Raw genomic sequence first — 23,543 nt, forward strand, 5'->3', positions numbered from 1 at the left:
TTTTCAAAGCAAAAGTGTTTTAAAATTCCATTATTTAGATCACTTAATTTGTATATTTGTGCGGCTATGTGGTCTAGTGGTATGACACTCATCTTCGGATCGGAAGGACCTGGCTTCGATTTCCGAAGGGTATATAGTTGAGTCCTTAGAAAAATGATCTTTACTCACATTCTCTCACTGTACTCAGGTGTAAAATGATTACCTGGCCATTAACATCATTGTCTCTCTTTGAAAAAAAACAACTTATAATATCGCCTAATAGGCATCATGTCTCGTCCTACATGTTAAGTGTTGCTGTCGGCTCGGAACCTCTTGTGAAGAGCACTTTGAGTATGATTAGTGGATATTGCACTATATAAAAGCCCAAGTTTAAAAAAAAAATATTTTAAAATTGTTTCCAATGTTTTCCTCATGTTTAGAGCCATCCTCTGACGAATTGAGGAGACTGATAACTTTCCATGGAGGCAGTTACCAGATGTACCTCTCAAAGACCAAAGTAACCCATGTTATTGCTACCAATCTTCCAAACAGCAAATTTCACCTAGCTAAAACTATGCCAGTTGTCAAACCTGAATGGATCACGGAAAGGTTTGTATATTTATATTAACCTGAGAAACCCCCAATATTTGCTTATTTTGCACAGGCACTTATTTATTTTAATCCTTATACTATTGTGAAAAGTCAGGTTGATTGAGGCAAATCTTTTGAGCCAGAAACAATGAAAATCGGTGCAGTAATAAAGTCTAGGTGTGTGGAAATGAATCTGGCAACCCTACTTGTCTGTACACAAAACTGGGAGAACGTTTATCAAGGCACTATTTATGTCGAGGGCAAACTGAAATGAAAGCCACAAATATGTGCGGCTATGTGGTCTTTCGGATCGGAAGGTCCTGGGTTTGAGCCTCACTCGGAGCATAGTTGAGTCCTTGGAAAAGGCTCTTTACTCACATTCTCTCACCGTACTCCAGTGTAAAATGAGTACCTGGCCGTTAACACCGTTGTCTCTGTCTGAAAAAAATTGTAATATTGCCTAACAGATGTCATGTCCTATCCTAGATGTTAAGCGTTGCTGTTGGCCAGGGACCCCTTGCTTGTTTAGTGGATATTGAGCTATATAAAAGCTCAATTTGAAATTTGAAATATGAAACTAGGGGTTAGTTTCTATTCCTAATGCTGGAGAATTAAATATCATTTCTTACTTTACAAAAAGTCTCAAAGTTCGTAATGATTTTTATTTTAATTCTAAAATTACTTTGAAGAGTCTGATTAATCCTGCCATTAAAAACTGGAGATAGTGGGGGATCTCACATCGGTTGGGAAAATAGAATTATTCTATTGTTTGTTAATTTGTTTTTCAGTGTGACCGAATGTTTGTTAATTTGTATTTCAGTGTGACTGCTGGTGTGTGTCTACCCCACACCTCATATTTGACAATCAGTAACAAGTCCAAACTGCAAGCTGGCCTCAAATCTCTCCCGTCTGTATCATCACTTGGTAGAAATAGTTCAACATCATCACTCAGTAGGGGAAATTCATCTCGTGCCATCAATTCTTTAAGCAATCTCTCTCCAATGATCAGCAATGATTCTACCAAAAATGACAATTGCCATGCAAATGAAATGAACCATCTGGATATAGAGATCGATTCCAATGATGAGAACAACGAGCCCATTTCAATTAAAATGTCTAATGATGTTAGTGAGCTGATTTCAGAGCCAGAAAAATTGGAATGTGCTAACAATAAAATCACTGATAATATTTGCGACGACAGAAAAGATAATACTTCAGACAGCGAGTTGGAGCCAGACATCATTTACAATTCCGAGGAAGAGGAAGACACACCTCAGAGGCTCAAGCAACATTTCAGCATGCTTCTAAAGACATCCAAACTGGTGAATAGCTCAAGTTACTCACTTCCTTCTGAGTTTCACATTGGAAGCAATCACAGTTCTACTCCAAAAGTAAGAATGAATTTGTCATCGTCCAAAGATTTGGATTCACACATTTCTGATCATCAATCTTTGACTTGTGTTCCTTTCACTGCAATTTCTCCTATCCCGGAGGAAGAAATAAGTGGTCCCATCCAAGATGAAGAATTATTCAAAGATCCAACCCAAGATTATGGAAAAGAAAGAGATGAAGAAACATTAAAGTCAAAACCAGAAGTGGCCGCTACCAAACCATCCCCTTCAAAATCCATTTCATCATCATCTAAAAACTCCATGGCCAAGGCAGGTGACAAAGGCTTCCTCAACGAATACTACTCCAATTCTAGACTCCACCATATTTCACAATGGGGAGCTGAGTTCAAATCCTACGTGGCGGACATTCAGCACAAGGGAGATGCATCTTTTCCAGGGCGGGATCAGCTGCGCCAGGCTGTTGTTGAAAATGCCACACGACTGGGAATACCGGAGACTTTGGCAAGCTCAAGTCATGGGAGATTGGAAAGGACCGTGATGCATATTGATATGGATTGTTTCTTTGTCTCGGTTGGCCTTTTGGCAAGACCAGATTTGAAAGGTACACTCAAAATTCATTTTGTATATATATTATGGGTCTCAAATTTTACGGATTTCTGCTATTTCCAGTCCTTTTCTATTTTTTTATGTTCCTTTTCCAGATTGCAGAGGTAAGATAACTTTGTTTTGTCCTGACCTTGGTTAGAGTCTTTGGCTGAGAGGGAAACAGTCAAATGTACACATACCTGCCAACCCTTCCACTTTTGATGGAATCAGTTCCTATTTTCACTCTTCCTTTGCACTCTTTTGCCATTGTCTCGAAAATTCAGATTTTCAAAAACAACGATAATGATAAGAAACAAAAACAAAAGGGTGGTCGGAGGGTGGGGAGAGAAAAGGTGAAAAAAAACCCAAACCTTTAACGATTGCCAAACAGGAGGTAAGTAGGAAAATTAATTGCACTCCCTTCCCCTTCCCCTTTCCCCATTTAACTCACTCAATCCTAGAGATGTTTGCTACTTTTCAAAATTGGAAAATATGTATATACATAGATAGTTTTATTCAACTACCATTCACATGTAAAAACTAAAAACATTAGTTTTGATACTATGCCTATAATTTGTCTCAGGAAAATGTAATAAATAGGCATGGGGTAAAAGTAACCCGGGTAAACTACGGATATAGTGGGTGTTAGAGTTGAGTGAGTTAATGTTCTAACGCATGTGATCGTTTGCCAGCATTGCCAGAATACTGTCTTTATGTATTTGGTGGCAAAGTTGGTCGTCATTTTGAGAGGGAGTTCATTATTCATTGGTAACAAATTCCTCCTTGTTTTTGTCTCAAATCCCTATTTTCTGATGTTCTGATTCCATTTTTGGAATGCGAAGGGTTGGCAGGTCTGGGATACTTATGGCTATGTGAACTTGTTGTATGACACTCGCTTTCGGATCGGAAGGTCCCAAGTTCGAGCCTCACTTGGTGCTTAGTTGAGACCTTGAATAAGACTCTTTACTCACATTCTCTCACTGTACTCAGGTGTAAAATGTGTACCTGGCTCTTAACAGTGTTGTCTCTGTCGGAAAAATTGTAAAATCGCTTAACAGGCGTTATGTCTCGTTCTCTATGTGTTACATGTTGCTGTTGGTCAGAGAACCTTTGTAAAGTGCTTTGAGCACGTTTAGTGGATATTGCGCTATATAAAAGCTCAAGTTTACTTTTTGCCCCTGTTTTTGATGAAATATTATTAAAGCATTTGAGTACATTTCTCGTAGTGGGCTTCTTGGCTAGTTTCCGATTGGGACTATTTATTTTAAAAAATCTCAAACTAAGCATATTCATTAGTTGCTTTTGGAACCCAAATCTGTTCCCCACGTTTACTTTTGGATGCTTTTAATTGTAAATCTAGAATTGTTTTTAGTCTCCCATCTTTCTTTTTTATTGTGGTGGAATGACCTAAAAGTGAAAATGTGGCCATCCGAATAAAAGCCTTGAAAACAAACAAGATTACTCTTAGGATGTATTAACCATCTTGTATTCTCCTGAGATCTAAAATCCTTATCCACAATCTTTTGACTGTCCTAATTGCAGCAAATAGGGGTCCCGATAGCTCACATTGTAGAATACTTGATTCAAAGCAAATGAAGTGATATTTGTGTCAGTGCATGACATAATCAGTCGGAAGGTGTAACTTTTGGATTTGCACATTTCCATATATGCCCCCCAGAGCATTTTAATCTTTATTTGAAGTAAATCCATTGATTTTTCATGAAGTTATGGTCAGATGTATGGGAAATGTATCCAGCAACTTTTCTCAAATTTCATACTTTTTCAATTTGACTAGCTTTAAAATTTATTTAGAAGTGAAATTAAGCTTTGATATTTCCTGAAAACGTACAAAAAGGGTTGATTTAATCATTTATGACAAGAACTCATAAAAAAAAAAAAAAATTGACCTTCTAACTAAACTTGGCGATATCTCAGTTCAAACCTTTTCAACATCCGACTGATTATGTCATTCACTTTAACATTTATTCAGGATGAAGTCGAGTTGTTTTTTTGTTTTTTTTTCTGACCCCTGCCCCTGTCCATCTAGTAGTGATTGGGCATCTGGGTTTGTTAGGCCTGGCATCCAAAGGGTAACAAGCAATTGCTATTGACAAGTTTCACGCCATAGAAACTGAAAAATCTCTGGCTCCATGGGCCTTAAACGGCTCTGAAGGATGGACTACTAAATGTAGCAAATGCAGCTAATCTTCTGAAAACCAACAAGATGGACATACACTAATAATTTTGGCTTATAAAGAATGGATTATTGTCTCATCAAAGGAGTTGATATTCCATACATGTGAATTATTATCTCATCAAAGGAGTTGATATTCCATACAAGTGAATTATTGTCTAATCAAAGGAATTGATATTCCATACATGTGAATTATTATCTCATCAAAGGAGTTGATATTCCATATTTGTGAATTATTGTCTAATCAAAGGAATTGATATTCCATACATGTGAATTATTATCTCATCAAAGGAGTTGGTATTCCATATTTGTGAATTATTGTCTAATCAAAGGAATTGATATTCCATACATGTGAATTATTATCTCATCAAAGTCGTTGATAGTCTTTACATGTTTCTTTACGAGTTTTTGGTTTCAACTCTATGAGCAAAATGTAGACAGAAACCAAATATATCCCTAAGTGTATCAGTGAAGAGTTTATTTTATTAATCTTTAATGCCTCTACAGGGAAACCCGTTGCTGTGACCCACTCAAAAGGTCAAGGAGTCAAACTGGATGCCAAAGCCGATGCAGAATTAGAGAAACATTTATGGAACATGAAGAAAGATAAAGGATTGAAAACAGGTCCTGGTTTGTGGAGTAATGAAAAGCCAGCCCGAAATGAATACGATTTTGCTGTTCCAGAAGGATCCACTGGTCTAAAGACTTTCCAGTCCATGGCTGAGATCGCTTCGTGCAGTTATGAGGCTAGACAAGTATGTAGTGATATTTTATTGTGTCCTGTTCGAAGGTTGTGAGTGTTGGGAGGTCATCTCAGTATTTGGCATACACAGCTATGTGGTCTAGTGGTATGACACTCGCTTTCGGATTAGAAGGTCCTGGGTTCGAGCCTTGCCCGCTGCATAGTTGAATCCTTGGAAAAGACTTTACTCACATTCTCTCACCGTACTCAGGTGTGAAATGATTACCTGGCCGTTAACAGCGTTGTCTCTGAAACAAAAATTGTAATATCGCCTAACAGGCGTCATGTCTCGTTCTGCATGTTAAGTATCGCTGTTGGCTAGGGACCCCTTGTAAAGCGCTTTGAGCATGTTTAGTGGATAAGAAGCAAAGACCATAGCACTGGTTAGGCTTCCCCATGACATCTCGGACGTCAATTGATAATGCTTTTTAAAATTTTTTTTTTTCATGATTCACATATAATTTGTATGTTCACCGCAGTCTTATCCCTGGTTTATCTTATCCAAAACTCAGGGTGAACAACCCTTCAGTGACACATCTATCTGTTACCCCCCTTTGATAAATACCCAGAAAGACAGCTCAGCTTCGTGTTCATTGTTATTCTTGGCTAAATTAAGTGTAACTTTTTTTCCCCTATTAAATTTGTTGATAGTCATCTTTCACAATGTAACAGGCATACGATGATCTAAATGCTCGGAAAGGCAGAGGGAGAATGAAAAAAAAAAGCGGTTGAGTTGAGACGCTATCATCACTAGTCCTCTATTCTCGGCTAATTGTGTGGGTTAAATGGGGGGGGGGGGGGGGGGGAGTGTAGCATGGTGTGGCTGGGACAATGGGAAGGGAAGGGATGATATACAAAGGCATTAGCTCCCATACCCATAATTTCATGTGTGGTGTGACAAAGGTACAAACCCACATGTTCACGTGTGTGTGTGTGTGTGTTGTTTGCACGTGCATGGGGCAACATGCTTCTGTATTTCAGTGAATCTTTGCACACACACACACAATACACATTCGAAATATATAGTCCCATTTGTTTCTATCTTAATCATGGCAAGTGAATGTATTGCGTGATGAGACTGAAAGATGGGAGAAGGGGGTGAGGGATGGGGGGAGGGGGGGATGGTTGAAAGATAGACATTCATTAGAATCCCTGTCTACCCCAGTCATGCAAATCCAGATGGATTTTATCTTAAACGTTTTGATTTTAAATAACTAATGATTTAAAGCAGATAAAGTTTATTTTAAGTGAGAGTTTGTCTTAACCTCTCCTTACCAACTATAGGCAACTCGTCATATTCGTTATGATACAACCAACATTTTCTTTTTCAAATTTCTCTTATACGTCATAAAATTTAAAGAAAATGAACTGTGTGTTGTAGAACATGTTTTGCTAAAGAAATTATCTATGGCAAGAACTTTACTGCTATTGTGTTTGAGTGATAAAAAATATATTTTTGTGTTAGTTGGGTGTGGGGTTTTGGGGAAAATACTGAAAATGGTATGGTAAACTTAACACAGTTTACCTTAAGAGGACTGCAGTGTAATAATTATTCTTACTAGCTGTTTTTGGACTGCTTCTGTAGAATGCCTATTAAATATAAAACATGCAAGATCCTACTCATCCCCCTGTTTTATTTAAAAAACCATGGATGTATTTATTTATTGGAAACCAGAAAATGTCTCTTTTCGGAGGGATTCTGGTGGTAACAGTTTGTGGTGTTCAACCAAATTTTAAAATCTAGACAAGTATTTTTCAGGGAGTGTCATATTTAAGTGATAGCAAGCAATGTTTGTCCTTTTAATGGTGCACAGACCAGGATTGATTCGGACTAGATGTACCTTCTAATTCTCAAGGAATGTTTTCATAAAATGCACGACATTAATGTTTAAATAATTATTTTTGTGTGTTTTGATTTCAGAAAGGTGTGAAAAATGGCATGTTTATGGGCAGAGCAAAGACTTTGTGTCCTGATCTTCTAACTATTCCATACGACTTTGATGGATACAACCGAGTCTCTAGAACTCTCTATGATATCGTAGCCAGGTATTCTAATCCCTATTTAAAATAATTTTGCTTTTGACCACTCAATAATGTATGGATAGTGGGGTCAAGTTTGGATCTGGTTGAAAGATCATTGCAATAGATCAGACTGTCTTGTCCATGGGTTAGCCAATGGTTGGAGTGTCTGTTTCAAGAGATAGAGACGTAGATAACAGGGATGTAAATCTTTCAGAATTTTTCTGAATTCAGAATATTTCAATTCATAAGAAAAAAAATGAAAATAAAAAGAATATAAATAGATCAAATTGATAAAACAAAATATTTTAACAAAAACGTATTATTAAATACTACTGTAATATAATATGGTGCATATAGGCCCAGGCATGACAAGCACTTTCTGTGTGCACTGAAACACTCCACTTGCTGTTTGGTGCGGAAGAGGTTATTTTCACTACAAACGTGATAACGTTATTTCCAGGCCATGAATTCAGACAGAAAATTTCTGACTGATTCTGAACTACATCGCAGTAATAGAGGTTTTTCAGAAAAAAAAATTCTGAAATTTTGTTCGGTAAATAGCCACTTTGGCTACATATCGAACATAATGTATAAATACCACTACCGGATGTTTTGTTTTCCTTTTTCGCAAATCAATGGATGCTTGTTGAAGTGTGGCGGAATTTGTGAATTTCTTCTTGGTTGAAACCCGAAGCTAAGTTGATATTTTTAGCAAATCTATTTTGTTACTGTCGCATGTGTTTGTTTTAAATTTATGTTACATTGATTTCTCTGGTTTTGGATTCGTAATTCTGATACTTAGATAAGATTCTAGAAAATTCTAGGACGATCCAATCACGTTGTTTTGTTTGGGTCTTAGTAAGAGAGTGAACTTACAGAATCAATCACAATCAGTCAATCAGATCTCGGCATCGGGTGATTTTTAAACTGAGAATCCTCAATCTTTATTTTAGATTCACCACTTTTCTTCACTTTAGTTCTTTGTAGTTATAAATTTAGACAGGCGTTTTTGAAAATGGCATCAACAAAGGTGACTGAATCAAAATCAAAACATCGATTTGTTGATAGACAATCTCCTATTGATGTTATAGATGTAACATCAACAAACAAATTTAGATGGGAATGGTTATCCCTTAAAGACAATCTGGGGGATTTCTTTTCAAGTTACATCAGAAAGATAGAGAAGGATGGGTTTGCATGGTGTTGCCTTTGTAAATCTGAGATTAAATATAGTGGAGGTGGTGTTCGATGCCTAAAAGTTCACTCTAAAAGTAAATCACACGAACGTAACAGAGCCATAGATATTTCAAATCAAAGACTCCCAGCAGCCATGCAAGCTACCAGAGACAAAATAGATGGAACATTTTCATCTTCTAGTTTGACAACATTGCCTCTCCCATATGGAGCAGCTCCTAATTTAGATAGTTTAGGACTTGCTAGGGAAGACTCCACTGTGCCTACTGGCCCCAGGCCAGTTTCACAAAAGGATAGAATTACTCACCAGGAGGCTTTCCTGTGTTCTTTTATGGCCGAGCATACTCTACCTCTTTCCATGGCACCTCACCTTATTCAATTTGCACAGGAATTAGCAAAAGATCAAAAATCATTAGCTCAAATGCACATGGAGAGACAAACAGCCACTTACAAGCTCCGCTATGGCTTATCTGAACTGGAGCATGTCCGCCTGGTCAAAGTCTTGCAAAATAGCCCCTTTTCACTTAATATTGATGAATCAACTTCTAAGGGGTGAAAAAAGAGAGTTCTTAATGTTTTAGTTTGTTACTATTGTAATCATTTGAAGAATAGTGTTTGTGATTTATATGCTAGCATTGAAATGACAATTGTAAATGCAGAGACAGTGTTTGAGGCTGTTAGGAACCAGTTTTTAAAAGATCAGATACCTTTTACAAATTTGATTTCAGTGCTTTCTGACTCAGCTGCTTATATGAGGGGCTCATTAAATGGCTTTCAGACTAGATTAAAGGAAGTTGCACCTCACATCATTGATATTGATGGAGATGTTTGTCACCATATTCACAATGCTGTGAAGAAATTCACATCAATTCTTGATAGTAAGGGGATGCTTATCAGGCTCTTGGATGATTTATTTGGTGACTTTGATTATAGTTCAGATATACGAGATGACTTGAAGGAAAGTTTGGCTCACTGTAGAAGAAAAGAAAGAACAACAACAAAAAATATCTGCTCTTCTTAGACATGTAAAGAAAGACTCTAAGACTAGGATAATGCTCATTTTACACAGACTTAAAAACAAAAACTTACACCAGCAGGTAGGGAGAGAAAAAGGAGGATAGTTTGCAAACTCTTTATGAAATCAAAAGAAAGTTTATTACTAGTTAATACCATTGTCAGCATTCTTCCTCTCTTTAAGAGTTTCATTCTTACCTTTGAAAAGAAAGAGCCAATGGTGCATCGACTTTTTGATGAGGCTGTGTTAGTTTTTAAGACTTTTTTGACTTGCTTCTTGACTCATGAATATGTAAATGAGTTTAGTAGGGACATCAGCAAAATCAGCATTGATTGTGATAAGATACATCCTTTGAAAAGAATTTATGTAGGTGATGCTACTCAGAAGATTTTAATTGACATGGATAGTCAGGAAGCAAATGCATTCAGGAAAACAGTGCTGTCAGCTTTCAGAGAGACAGGGAAATATCTTAAGTTCAAGCTTCCCATTACCAATAAAAACCTAGCTCTCCTTTCAACAATTGATCCAGAATTATGTGGTCATAGCAGGGCTTCATTAGGCTTACAAGATATTTATGATTTATTGCCAACCATAGTCAAACCTGAGGATAAAGATACATTTTCTACAGCAGCTTCCACCCTCCAAAGTGATACCAAATTTATTTCATCAATAAAAGAGAAGAAATTAGATAGGTGGTGGACAGAGGTGATATCAAACCCCCAATATGAAATACTAGGTCCGGTAATAAGAGCTTGTCTTTCTATCTTCACAGGGCCTAGAGTAGAATCATCTTTCAGTGTAATGAATAATATAATCACAGGCACAACAAACAGATTAGATGTAGGGACTTATGAAGCCATCCACAAGATTAAATACAAATTCCTTAAATGTGAAAAGAGCTGTGTAGAGTATTTCCATAGAGAAGATCCTGTACATAGTCCTGTCGATTCAGCCCTTTGCTACTACATGCAAACAGCTGGAAAGAGAATGAAGACTAAACATGAAAAGCCAGCAAAGGCAAAGGTTTCAAAAATTAAAAAAGTATCAGTCCATCAAAGAGCAGATGAAGTAAGGATAGCAATAGAGCAAAATAAGCCCACTGGTCCATTATCTAAAACAGAAGAAAAAGAAATTTCAATGCCTTCTTTGAAAAGGAAATTTGTTGATACTGATGTTTGTAGTAGTAGTAGTAGTAGTTGTGATAGTAGTAGGCCTACTTGTAGTGGTGGTAGCAGTGATAAAAGTATCATAATTAAACAACCATCCAAGAAGATGAAATCAGGTGATGATCTTAGATCTTTCTTTAAAGGAAAGTAGAAATCTCCACTTCATCAATAGGTCTTAGTTTTATGCAGTATACATATTATCATAGTGATAAATTGGCTACACATACTCTACTAGTTAAAATTAGCTTTTTACAAATACATCTGTAGTTTCAATTTTTTTAAAAGGAGTGTGCGAGTTGGTTTCAGAATTTTTTTTATTTGCCATTTACATCCCTTAGATAAACTCTTAAAAGTATGAAGCACAACTGATGCTTGCATCATTTTATATTGCGGTTTAAAATTAGAGTAATATTTTAGATTTGTGAAATGTAATCATCCATCAATGTCCTCAATTCATTTAGTTGGCCCAGGTCAGTCTGTGGCATAGCGAATTGTAACACAGTCAGTTCAAATGATTTATAATAAATAGATCTATAATTTTTCTTTTCGGCCCATTATCAGCTATACCCATGACATAGAAGCTGTAAGCTGTGATGAAATGTTTGTGGATTGCACTGATGTCCTCTCAGATACTGGTGCTTCAGCTGGTGAATTTGCAAGATTTCTAAGGAAGGAAGTGCTTGACAAAACAGGATGTACTGCATCTGTAGGGATAGGTAATTAATTTATACAATGTTGAATTCTATGATAAATTTGAATACAAATTCTACAAGTCAAAACAAAGCAACAAGCAAATTAAGGATCAGAGAAATATATTTGATCTGGACTGAGGCCCTCAACCTTTTTTCCTGTTGAGTAAGTAGGACAATTCTTGTTATTCTTTTAAATATCTTGCCCTCTTTCTATTAGCTTTGTGACATTTGTTTTGTCATAGAATGAGACTATTTGCTGTTGCCCACTCACGACGACCATCAGGAGAAAATTATACTCTTAAAAAATCCGGATGCCATTTTAAAAATTTTGTCTTTTTCCTTGGTTTCTTTTTTTCCCCTAAGAGATGCTTAAGCTTGTAACGTGACTTAATATGAGACAGTGATGATAATCTTATCCACAGGATTCCGAGAATCTGAGATTTTCTCGCAAATTTTCCGCTGTCTTTCTGTGTCGAATATTTTCCTTTGATAAAAGCTCAGGTCGTTAAGTTTGAGGAAAATTTGAGGAAGATTTGAGGAAAAATCACCATCATTTTGACACTTGTGCTCAGTTTCATGAACTTTGGTGTCACTCCCATTTTTATGACATCTGCTTAGACAGACTGGTGCCAAATGTCAAAAGTGACACTAGACCAGTGGTGGCCTTGGATGAGTTGATTGTCGAAAGGGAAGGGAGGGCATAGTGCAAATTAGATTATATTTTGTTCGAAGTAGCTGTAGCCTGGTAGTACAATTGGCGAGCTTATAAGTCATAGGTACATTTTTAGAAATGATTCATTACAGTTTCCTGCTATTATAAAAAAAGAACAATTCATAAACATTTCTGGTATAGTAGTCTCTACTTTACTCTCTCTCTCTCTCTCTCTCTCTCTCTCTCTCTCTCTCTCTCTCTCTCTCTCTCTCTCTCTCTCTCTCTCTCTCTCTCTCTCTCTTTGTTTTCTTTTTTCTTCCCTTATCCATATTTCTCTTTCAACCATCATTTTTCTATCTTCATGTTATGTTCATAGAAATCATGTGGGTATAGCGAGATTATATTATTATAATACAATGAGCAAGGGTACTCAACTTTGTTTATTCTTTTTACTTTTGATAGATAGAATGTGTTTTGCACTGTATTAAAGGTTCATGAGTCTTTATTTATAAGCTGCATAGCCATGAAATCGCAGTAACAAAATATATTGTAGCCTGCTTTGTAAAATTAAAAAACAACAACATTACATTCATATTATATGTGTCAGTGCATGACATAATCAGTCAGAAGGTGAAAACTTTGGATTTGCATTTTTTATTCACCAGAGCATTTTAATCTTTATTTGAAGTAAATCGGGTGCTTTTTCATGACGTAATGGTCGGATGTATGGGAAAGGCATCCAGCAACTTTTCTCAAATTTCATACTTTTCAGCTTGACTAGCTGTAGAAAATATTTAAAAGTGAAATTAAGCTTTGATACTCCCCGAAGATGTACAAAAAGGATTGATTTAATCATTTATGACAAGAACTCATTTTTGATAAAAAATTGATCTTTTAACTAAACTTGGCAATGTCTCAGTTCAAACCTTTTCACCATCCGACTGATTATGTCATTCACTGTAACTGTAACATATAGCAGTCCAAACATTCTGCTGTTTGGGGTCATGGCGGTGTATGAGATTAGCGGAAGAGTGCTTTCGCGAGGACGAGAGACGCATGCGCACAACCAAAATGACATTCTCTCTCTAATAACTTTTCCGCCGGTGACGTCTCAGACTATGGGTGACGTCCAATCAAGGGACGCTACTCTTCTGCTAATCTCATTCCCTATCGATATCCCGATTTAGCTTTTTGAAAAGTGAGCCGCTGTGCAATGACGTTTGTTGGAGCTTTTGATATAGAAAAGTAATCAAACAAAATGGAATGAATGATAACAAAACACTGTGATGATTTTATATCTGCTTAGGTCCTAATATACTCCTCGCCCGACTGGCCACAAAGAGAGCCAAACCAAATGGAGTTTTTCAAGTGTTCAAACATGATGCTAAAGCTTTTATCAAGGATCAAAAAGTCACTGATTTACCAGGTTGGTATTTTTTTCATTATTTTATCTATTTATTTTTTTAATTTTTCTATTTTTTATATGATTTACCAGGTTGGTATTTTTTTTATTATTTTATCTAATTATTTTTTTTTTTAATATGATTTACCAGGTTGGTATTTTTTTCATTATTTTATCTATTTTTTATTTTATTTTTCTATTTTTAATATGATTTACCATGTTGGTATTTTTTATTATTTTATCTATTTATTTATTTATTTATTTATTTATTTTTCTATTTGAATATTGTTTACCAGGTTGATATTTTTTATTATTTTAATTAATTTTTAAAAAATTTGAGTATGATTTACCAGGTTGTTATTTTTTATTATATTATTATTCATTTAATGACGAGGGGGTTGGGGGGGGGGGGGGGGGGGGGGAGAGGAGCAGGTTAGGAACTATTCTGAAAAGACATAAACTAAAAACGAAAACAATTCTTTAAGAATGATAAAGGATCTTTACTCAAAAGTAAAGTAGAGTTCTATAATTTATTGTTGAATGTGTTGTAAAATATTCACGAAAAGTTTTAAAGCCCATCCAGTGGTGCCAATCTTACCTAAAAATGCATATTTTTATATATTTTCATTCATTGTACACATTTTGCAGAGGATTTAATAGTAACATTTTTATTATTTAAGCTTTTTTAGCATTCATAATTCATACTTTTTTTTTAGTTCTTAAACACTATCTGTTTCTTGACCCAGAAGTTCATGAAGTGAGTTCAATATAATATATTATCTGGCTGGGTCATATCAGATTTATACATGGATCTGGAAGTTGATACTATTTATCTAGTCTATAAAGTGTAAACTTATTCATTAATTTAAATATTGATTATATTATTACCAGTTTGGTCTAAATGCCCTTTATCAGATTTAGCGCTAATTATCGTTTTTGCAGAATTATATACATTTTGTTTCAAAATCTTGCTCTTTTTGGCTCTCAATTGTACACATTTGCATGGGCTAGGGTTGCCAGCATTGCCCATCCACTCTTATAACTCAATATTAAAAGCTATAATAATCAATAGATTTTTTTTTTGGGATGTAAAACAGCATGTTTTGGTATATTTGATACAGTAGAGAGGCAAGAATTCCTATAGACTGATAAGGCCTGATGCCAAAATCATGTTTTTAGTGGACCATTTTGGGATAACACAAACATCCAGTATCAATAAAGAGACACTCATCATATTTTTCTATTCGCCAACAGTGATTGGGTAGCTTGTTTGTTAAATATTGTGAAAAATACTATTTTAAACCAATTTTTAAAAGTTACTACAAATACATAACATTCATCTAAAACTTTATTTTTCATCTACACTAATTCTTCACACAAGGTGTTGGTTACTCGATGTCAAATAAATTAGCCAGGCTTGGGGTGACAACATGTGGAGATCTCCAGTCAATTCCAGAGTCGACACTTCGGCGAGAGTTTGGCCCCAAGACAGGGGATTCACTCCATCGTTTCTCTTTAGGTATAGATGACAGAGGAGTCAAGGGGAATAAGCAGAGGAAGTCAGTGTCTGCTGAAGTCAACTATGGAATCCGATTCACACAGGTAATCTAGTGTATCAAATAGGAGGGGGGGGGGGGGGGGGGGGGGGGGGGGAGGTGTGTGCACTTTGACCAAATTTTGATAGAGGGGGGGGGGGGGGGTTGCGCAAATATTCTGAAAATAAATAGACGGAGGAGGTAGGTCATTTAGATACAGTAGAGTAGGCAAGAATTCCTTGATAAGGCCTTATGCCAGAATCGTGTTTTTTGTGGACCATTTTGGGATAACACAGACAAGAATCCATTATCATTATGTTTATCTATTTTTATATATATATTTTTTTTTTCTTTCTTTTTTTTTTTTTCCTTTTTTTTGATCTTTTTGAGTCACATTTTATTGTATTTCTTTTTTAAAATGTTTTTTAAATGTGAGTGTATGATCATTTTTTTATTCTTTCATCACAGGATTCTGACGCTGTCAAGTTTCTCAGAGAATTGTCTGATGAGGTGGCTAATCGCTTGTACAACTTAGGGGTCAAGGGTCGAAGCCTCACTCTCAAGCTGATGGTTAAGAGGCCTGATGCCCCTGCTGAGTCTGCCAAGTTTATGGGTAAATGATGCGTTAAATATATTATACTAAGCTGATAGAAGCTGTGGACTCTAAAAAGTAGTAAACGAAAATGAATATAACAACTTCAAAAAAAGAACGAAAAGCCAAACACGGAACGTTTTCTGGCTCAAAACCCTTCTTCAGTCAACAATTAAAAAAAAAAAACAATGAAAATATTAATACATTACTTAAAAACAGATCAATATGGTTTTTTACTCATGTGTTTTTGTTTTCATTATTTTTGTTGTTGGCTGAAGGAAGGTTTTGAGCCAGAAACATTCCATGTTTGTTATTTTGTTCTTTTTTTAAGCTGTTATATTTATTTTTGTTTATTACTTGTTAAATATGTGATATGGCTCATGGAAATGAGAAAAACAGTGATCTCTATTTAGTCTTTGAGTGATTCTAAACTGAAATTAAGTAGAAAGTAGAACAGATCTCAATTGAAAGATGTAGTATTAAGCAGGGTGTCCAGCAAGGTCATAAAGTCGTAAAAAGGCATAAATTTGACCTCTTGGTCGTAAAGGTCCTAAATAGTCGTAAATTAGCATCTTAAGTTGTAAAAAAGTAGTAAAAAACGGTAGTTGGAGATTTCATGAATTTACCTTTTTGAATGTTTATCGAAGAATTAAATCTGGCAGCACAAAATTACGAATGCAAGAAATGACAAGCATTCATCTCATGTTTTTGAAAATCCTATGTCTTGATGGTTGAAATCGATAAAATGAAGATCGTAAATGATCCATCAGTAAGACAAAAATTAAGTATAAAATAATGGGATGTAGAGTATTATTCTGGCCATCAGGCATATGTTTGTGGGAGAAGTGGATAATGAAAATTAAATTGATCAGCTTATATAATAAGTGGCTACGTGATGAGGTTGAAAGAAAAATATTCACTAACTTGAAATGAGTTCAAAGACAAGGTTATTAAAAGAATGATAATCTAATATTTGTTCATTTTGTTGTTGTAAGGACATGGCATATGCAACACAGTGACCAAGTCAACTATATTCCCCATGGCAACGAGTGACGGGAACCAAATCGGAAATGAAGTCGTGTCCATGTATAAACATCACAATTTATCTGCTCCTGATGTCCGAGGGGTAAGATTTCCACTCAATTTATTCAGGGAAGTCTTTTTTACAAGGCTGTTGGTTTTGGTCATTAAAAAAAATTCTTGTCGAAAACTACCCACAACTAAAATCTTATATCTTTATTTGAAAAGTGAGGAAAAATCAATTATTTCGAAACGGGTATTGAAAACTACCCTGGCCAAACTGATGAGTTGTGGGAAGACAGTTTCCTTTAGAATGATGGTGGGGCTTCTAATCTCAGTGAGAGTTAAATTCGCTAGTAGTAGTAGCGTATGGCTACACCTCCAAATTCATTTTGTCAACACAGCTTCGAGAGTCTTCCTCCGCCCTAAAGACAGTTTCATAACTACCTTCAAGTTTAGTAACTAGACAATGGAGGACGATGTGATCGCTGGTCTCTGAGGCTGCCTGGCATTTCCGGCAGGTATCATTGTTTTCCAAGTTTTCATCTGCACATATTTTATGCAGTTCTACCATGTCCAGTTGAGAGGCGATTTGAGGAAACCCAGTATTTCCTGGTGTTATGGAATGCAGGCACTCTTTTAGTTGGATCTTTTATGATGTTTCCTCTTGGTGTTTCCTTGTTCCGCATTTCTCTCCAGTTTTCCTCCACACTGAAGTCTGCCATTTTTGTTAGGTGGAAAGGTCTATCTTCATCTGTTTTCTATTTGAACTGATCCTTCTTTGTCTTACTTTTTCTTGGGTCTTAGATTGTAATTCTAGAACTTTTTTACTTTTCCATTTTCTTCCTTTTTCCTGGCACTGATATGACATAAATGTGTTGCAAGCTCCATAAGACCTTTAAAAACAAACAAACCAAACAAGCTCCATAAGACCCTTAAAAACAAACAAACCAAACAAGCTCCATAAGACCCTTAAAAACAAACAAACCAAACAAGCTCCATAAGACCCTTAAAAACAAACAAACCAAACACGCTCCATAAGACCCTTAAAAACAAACAAACCAAACAAGCTCCATAAGACCCTTAAAAACAAACAAACCAAACAAGCTCCATAAGACCCTTAGAAACAAACAAACCAAACAAGCTCCATAAGACCCTTAAAAACAAACAAACCAAACAAGCTCCATAAGACCCTTAAAAACAAACAAACCAAACAAGCTCCATAAGACCCTTAAAAACAAACAAACCAAACAAGCTCCATAAGACCTTAAAAACAAACAAACCAAACAAGCTCCATAAGACCCTTAAAACAAACAAACCAAACAAGCTCCATAAGACCCTTAAAAACAAACAAACCAAACAAGCTCCATAAGACCCTTAAAAACAAACAAACCAAACAAGCTCCATAAGACCCTTAAAAACAAACAAACCAAACAAGCTCCATAAGACCCTTAAAAACAAACAAACCAAACAAGCTCCATAAGACCTTAAAAACAAACAAACCAAACAAGCTCCATAAGACCCTTAAAAACAAACAAACCAAACAAGCTCCATAAGACCCTTAAAAACAAACAAACCAAACAAGCTCCATAAGACCTTAAAAACAAACAAACCAAACAAGCTCCATAAGACCTTAAAAACAAACAAACCAAACAAGCTCCATAAGACCCTTAAAAACAAACAAACCAAACAAGCTCCATAAGACCCTTAAAAACAAACAAACCAAACAAGCTCCATAAGACCCTTAAAAACAAACAAACCAAACAAGCTCCATAAGACCCTTAAAAACAAACAAACCAAACAAGCTCCATAAGACCCTTAAAAACAAACAAACCAAACAAGCTCCATAAGACCCTTAAAAACAAACAAACCAAACAAGCTCATAAGACCCTTAAAAACAACAAACCAAACAAGCTCCATAAGACCCTTAAAAACAAACAAACCAAACAAGCTCCATAAGACCCTTAAAAAAAACAAACCAAACAAGCTCCATAAGACCCTTAAAAACAAACAAACCAAACAAGCTCCATAGACCCTTAAAAACAAACAAAACCAAACAAGCTCCATAAGACCCTTAAAAACAAACAACCAAACAAGCTCCATAAGACCCTTAAAAACAAACAAACCAAACAAGCTCCATAAGACCCTTAAAAAACAAACAAACCAAACAAGCTCCATAAGACCCTTAAAAACAAACAAACCAAACAAGCTCCATAAGACCCTTAAAAACAAACAAACCAAACAAGCTCCATAAGACCCTTAAAAACAAACAAACCAAACAAGCTCATAAGACCCTTAAAAACAAACAAACCAAACAAGCTCCATAAGACCCTTAAAAACAAACAAACCAAACAAGCTCCATAAGACCCTTAAAAACAAACAAACCAAACAAGCTCCATAAGACCCTTAAAAACAAACAAACCAAACAAGCTCCATAAGACCCTTAAAAACAAACAAACCAAACAAGCTCCATAAGACCCTTAAAAACAAACAAACCAAACAAGCTCCATAAGACCCTTAAAAACAAACAAACCAAGTCAGCTGCTGCTTCTTTGGCTAAATTAAATAGACTTCTCGGCAGTTGACTGAAAAGAATTATGTATTTAGTGTAAATACGAATTTGAACTTGTAAAAAGACTGTTCTGTATAGATTATTATTTGGATTTATATTTGAAAACATTGATTCCATGGAATGGGATATCGACATGTTGAGAAATGATCTGGAGTATTGAATCCTCGCCAGACAAACATCAAGTGATATCATTTTATGAATCATGCCTTTGTTTTGTACAATTAAACCTTTTTCTTAAAAATTACACGTTTTATTAGTCAAAATTATACCTTTATTCAGTCAAGATTCCACCTTTTATCAGTTAAAATGACACCTTTTATTGGTCAAAATTACACCTTATATCATTCAAAATGAAACCTTTTTTCATTCTAAATTACACCTGTATCAGTCAAAATTACGCTTTTTATCAGTCAAAATAACACATTTTTTAGTCAAAATTACAACTTTTCTTCAATTGGGATTGGCAGCTTTGCATAAGCATCTTACGCTGAAATATGGGAGTTAAATGGCATTTCCTTGAGCATTGCGATAAATGTAGAAATGATCTGCAAAAGTGTTAGTTATTTATATTTATTTATTTTATTTTATGGTAGTTTTACAGTGTTTATCATGGTCTACAATCTCACAGCACTTGAATATTTATTTCATTAAAAATTTTAAAACCAGATTGGCATTCAAGTTCAGAGACTGGAAGGCAAAGGAGGACCTGGTCAGCAGTGTAACAGTAACATTGGCCATCAGAGTATTCTTCAGTTTGCTGCCAGCACAAGGAGACCATCAAAAAACACAGATAGTGGTGGCTCTGTTTTACAATCCAAGGAACCCGAGAAGATGGAAATAGGGAGAAAACTTGACAATCAAGAGGAGGAGGACAAGATTGATAATAATGGTAATGATGTTGAAGAAAAAATGATGATAATGGTAATGATGTTGAAGAAAAAATGATGATAATGGTAATGATGTTGAAGAAAAAATGATGATAATGGTTATGATGTTGAAGAAGAAATGATGATAATGGTTATGATGTTGAAGAAAAAATGATGATAATGGTTATGATGTTGAAGAAGAAATGATGATAATGGTAATGATGTTGAAGAAGAAATAATAATGTTGAAAAAGAAATAATAATGGTAATGATGTTGAGGAGGAAATGTTTTAACTCTCTCCTTACCGACCACTTTCAAGATTCTTACTGAAATGTCCAACCGATCCATCACACAAATTGTATTTTATAACATACTTAAAAGCAAGAAGTACATGTCATGCATCATTTTGCTTACCAAACGGTATTGAGTTTTTGTTCATATAATAAAGATTTTATTGCGGGTGGTTGGATGGGAGCATCACCCTTGAATCATATACCTATGATGTTCGCATGGGTGTACGATCCGATAGTGATGTCGTTTCTTCTTCTCTTTACTAGCCTATCCTGCTTCTTTGGTTTGTGATTGTATTTTGACAGGGGATATTTTTTTTCCTGTAAATCCTCTGCCTGTTTGTTCTTGGTTATTTATAATTTAGCTTATGATATCTTTAGGTTATGATTTTGATTGACATTTGTACTATTTTTGTTAGATTGCTTGTTTTTTTTGTTTCAGCGGTCTCTCATATAACCTCAATTGTGTTGGAAGAGACCTAAAGCAACAAACAAACAAACAAAAAAAGATTTTATTTTCAAATTGTGTGATTTATAAAACATCTGAATAAGAAAATTGTTCTTTTCATTGTAACGAATGTGACGATATTCCTACAATTGGTAAGGAGAGGGTTAATTGAAACGAAAACAGTTCAAAAGCTTCTTCATCAAAATAAATAAATAAATACATAGATATATAAAATATAAGAAAAGTGTTGGAAAATGTAGTGTCCAGTCAGTTAGTATTTTTTCAAAATTGTATATAAGGGTGTCCCATTACTCCTGACAAGTCAAGGCCATCCAAATTCATCAACTGTCTACTAATCAACACTATTATAGAGTACTAATACTAATCTAACTTAACTTGAGTTTTTATATAGTCATCAGCAACACATATGAACATGTAAAACAAGACATGACACCTGTTAGGCGATATTACAATTTTTTTCCAACAGAGACAACGCTGTTAACGGCCAGGTGCTCATTTTACCCCTGAGTATGGTGAGAGAATGTGAGTAAAGAGCCTTTTCCAACGACTCAACTATGCGCCGAGCGACGCTTGAACCCAGGACTTTCCGATCCAAAAGCGAGTGTCATACCACTAGACCACATAGCCACTAATATGAGAATTAAGCCTCTTTTTTTTTCTTCTTTTAAAAAAAAAAAAAGAAAAAAAAAAGATCAACAATTTCTTTGTTATGAAAATAAACTTTATACTTCAGAAAAAAACTTCATGATTTCTTGTTGACTCCAAACTTGTTTACCCAACATCTTAGATTTAGAGAGAAACTCTCGGCTCTGCCATGGTCATTTGACCTTCTATGGTGGGCAGAGAGGTCACTTCCTGTTACTTCTTTCCCCCATATCTGTTTTCCCTTCCCATATTGCTCTCTGTCTTTGTTCTGGATTGAGATTGCTTGTTTTTTCCCCTGGTCCTGGCAGGGATCCTTAGCCGTGAGAGAGACAGTCAAATATATTGTACAATCTCTCTCTTATGTACTTATATTGTTATTACTTTTGAATTTATTGTAGTTTGTAAATATTTGAGTATATCCTTCGAAGTGGGATCCTTTGCTCGTGTCTGGATGGGACTTTCAATATAATATATTATAATCTCCCTTCATCTGCCATTATTGTTAAATGTCCTGATATGATTTTTATTCAATAATTCATGTAAACAGATATTTTTCGTCTCTGTATACATAAGCACGTTTTGATGCATGTGTGCCGTTGTGAAGGTGTGTGTGTGTGTCTTGTGAAGGTGTGTGTGAGTGTGTGTGTGCGCTTGTATAAATGGGTGTGTGTACAAAAATGTTTATAATGATGTTTTACAATTTTGTGTGCTTTATTATTATTATTATCATTATTATATTAGCTAATGCCAAAATAGGCACATCTGTTGATTGCTCGTGGAATCATATGATCCCTATTTAAATCAGTTGCCTTTAACCTGCTATTTCTTTGGTACTTTTAACTTGTGATATACAACATTTTATCTATCATCTTTCTTTTTATTGGCATTGAAATTACCTAATAGTGTTGCAAGGGTCGTAAAACACCTAAAAACAAACACAAACAATGTAAGGTATAGATAAAGATATTATTTATCTCTTTTTTTAAAAAACCTCAATAATTAATGGTTGACTCTAAACTGGTTTATCTCGACTCCTCAGGCTCTGCCATGGTCCAGGAAAGATCTCATTCTAGCTTGGATGTTTTATCAATGAGAGATGTCAGCTTTCTACTGTCACCGTCACAGGTAGGCAATCCTGGCCTAGGGCACATTTGCCTACAATTAACAAATATTCGTAGAATTACGAAATTGTGGCTCCGATGTAAGAACTTCAAGAGCATTTCTAAGTCATTAAAACTTACTGAAAATGAAATATGGCACCAGACTTCATTATTTAAAGGATTTTGAAGTGTTATTTAATTCTTGTGGAGGTAAATTGTGCTGCTATGTGGTCTTGTGGTATGGCACTCGCTTTCGGATCGGAAGGTCCTAGGTTCGAGCCTCACTCAGCGCATAGTTGAGTCCTTGGAAAAGACTCTTTACTCACATTCTCTCACCGTACTCAGGTGTAAAATGAGTACCTGACCATCAACAGCGTTGTCTCTGTCCGAAAAATTGTAATATCGCCTAACAGGCGTCATGTCACGTTCTACATGTTACGTGTTACTGTTGGTCAGGGACCCTTTGTAAAGCGCTTTGAGCACATTTAGTGGATATTGCACTATATAAAAGTTTTTTTTAAATTGTTGCTTTTTAAAGTGAATTATGAATTTTTACTTTACAAGTAAGCAGACCTCAATCAATTTTTAGGACGGATCATTATTTTTATTTATTCCATTTTTATATTTAAACATTCAAAAATTAATGTTATTAATTTTTTAAATATTGAGTACTGTTTTTCTCCCCCTTCGAACACATCCTATGTCTAATATTGACTGACATATTCTCATCTCTCCTTGTGGAAAATATGGGCTGTCAAAAAAGTTTTTCTTTACAGCCATTAGGCTGGAGTTTATCCTGGTTTTTATAACGCGAAACATGCAAATTCCTTTCTACCCTTTGGATATGACACTAGTCTATCGCAAAGTA

The 23,543-nt window shown here is 35.4% G+C and overlaps 1 protein-coding gene across 1 annotated transcript in view; it reads left to right on the forward strand.

The window, feature by feature from the left end:
• LOC144971369 (DNA repair protein REV1-like) overlaps window positions 1-23,543 on the forward strand; it is a 60,469-nt gene that overhangs the window by 12,063 nt on the left and 24,863 nt on the right. The window contains exons 4-14 of the mRNA XM_078912164.1: window positions 420-588; window positions 1,391-2,523; window positions 5,209-5,456; window positions 7,365-7,489; window positions 11,402-11,556; window positions 13,491-13,610; window positions 14,968-15,188; window positions 15,590-15,734; window positions 16,709-16,839; window positions 19,972-20,194; window positions 22,615-22,700. Coding sequence (XP_078768290.1) covers window positions 420-588; window positions 1,391-2,523; window positions 5,209-5,456; window positions 7,365-7,489; window positions 11,402-11,556; window positions 13,491-13,610; window positions 14,968-15,188; window positions 15,590-15,734; window positions 16,709-16,839; window positions 19,972-20,194; window positions 22,615-22,700 — 2,756 coding nt within the window. The remainder of the gene's footprint in view (window positions 1-419; window positions 589-1,390; window positions 2,524-5,208; window positions 5,457-7,364; window positions 7,490-11,401; window positions 11,557-13,490; window positions 13,611-14,967; window positions 15,189-15,589; window positions 15,735-16,708; window positions 16,840-19,971; window positions 20,195-22,614; window positions 22,701-23,543) is intronic.

The sequence above is a fragment of the Berghia stephanieae genome, chromosome 4 (assembly GCF_034508935.2).
Source record: "Berghia stephanieae isolate SIO BIC M18660-M18661 chromosome 4, UCSD_Bste_1.3, whole genome shotgun sequence".
NCBI classification, from domain to species: Eukaryota; Metazoa; Mollusca; class Gastropoda; order Nudibranchia; family Aeolidiidae; genus Berghia; species Berghia stephanieae.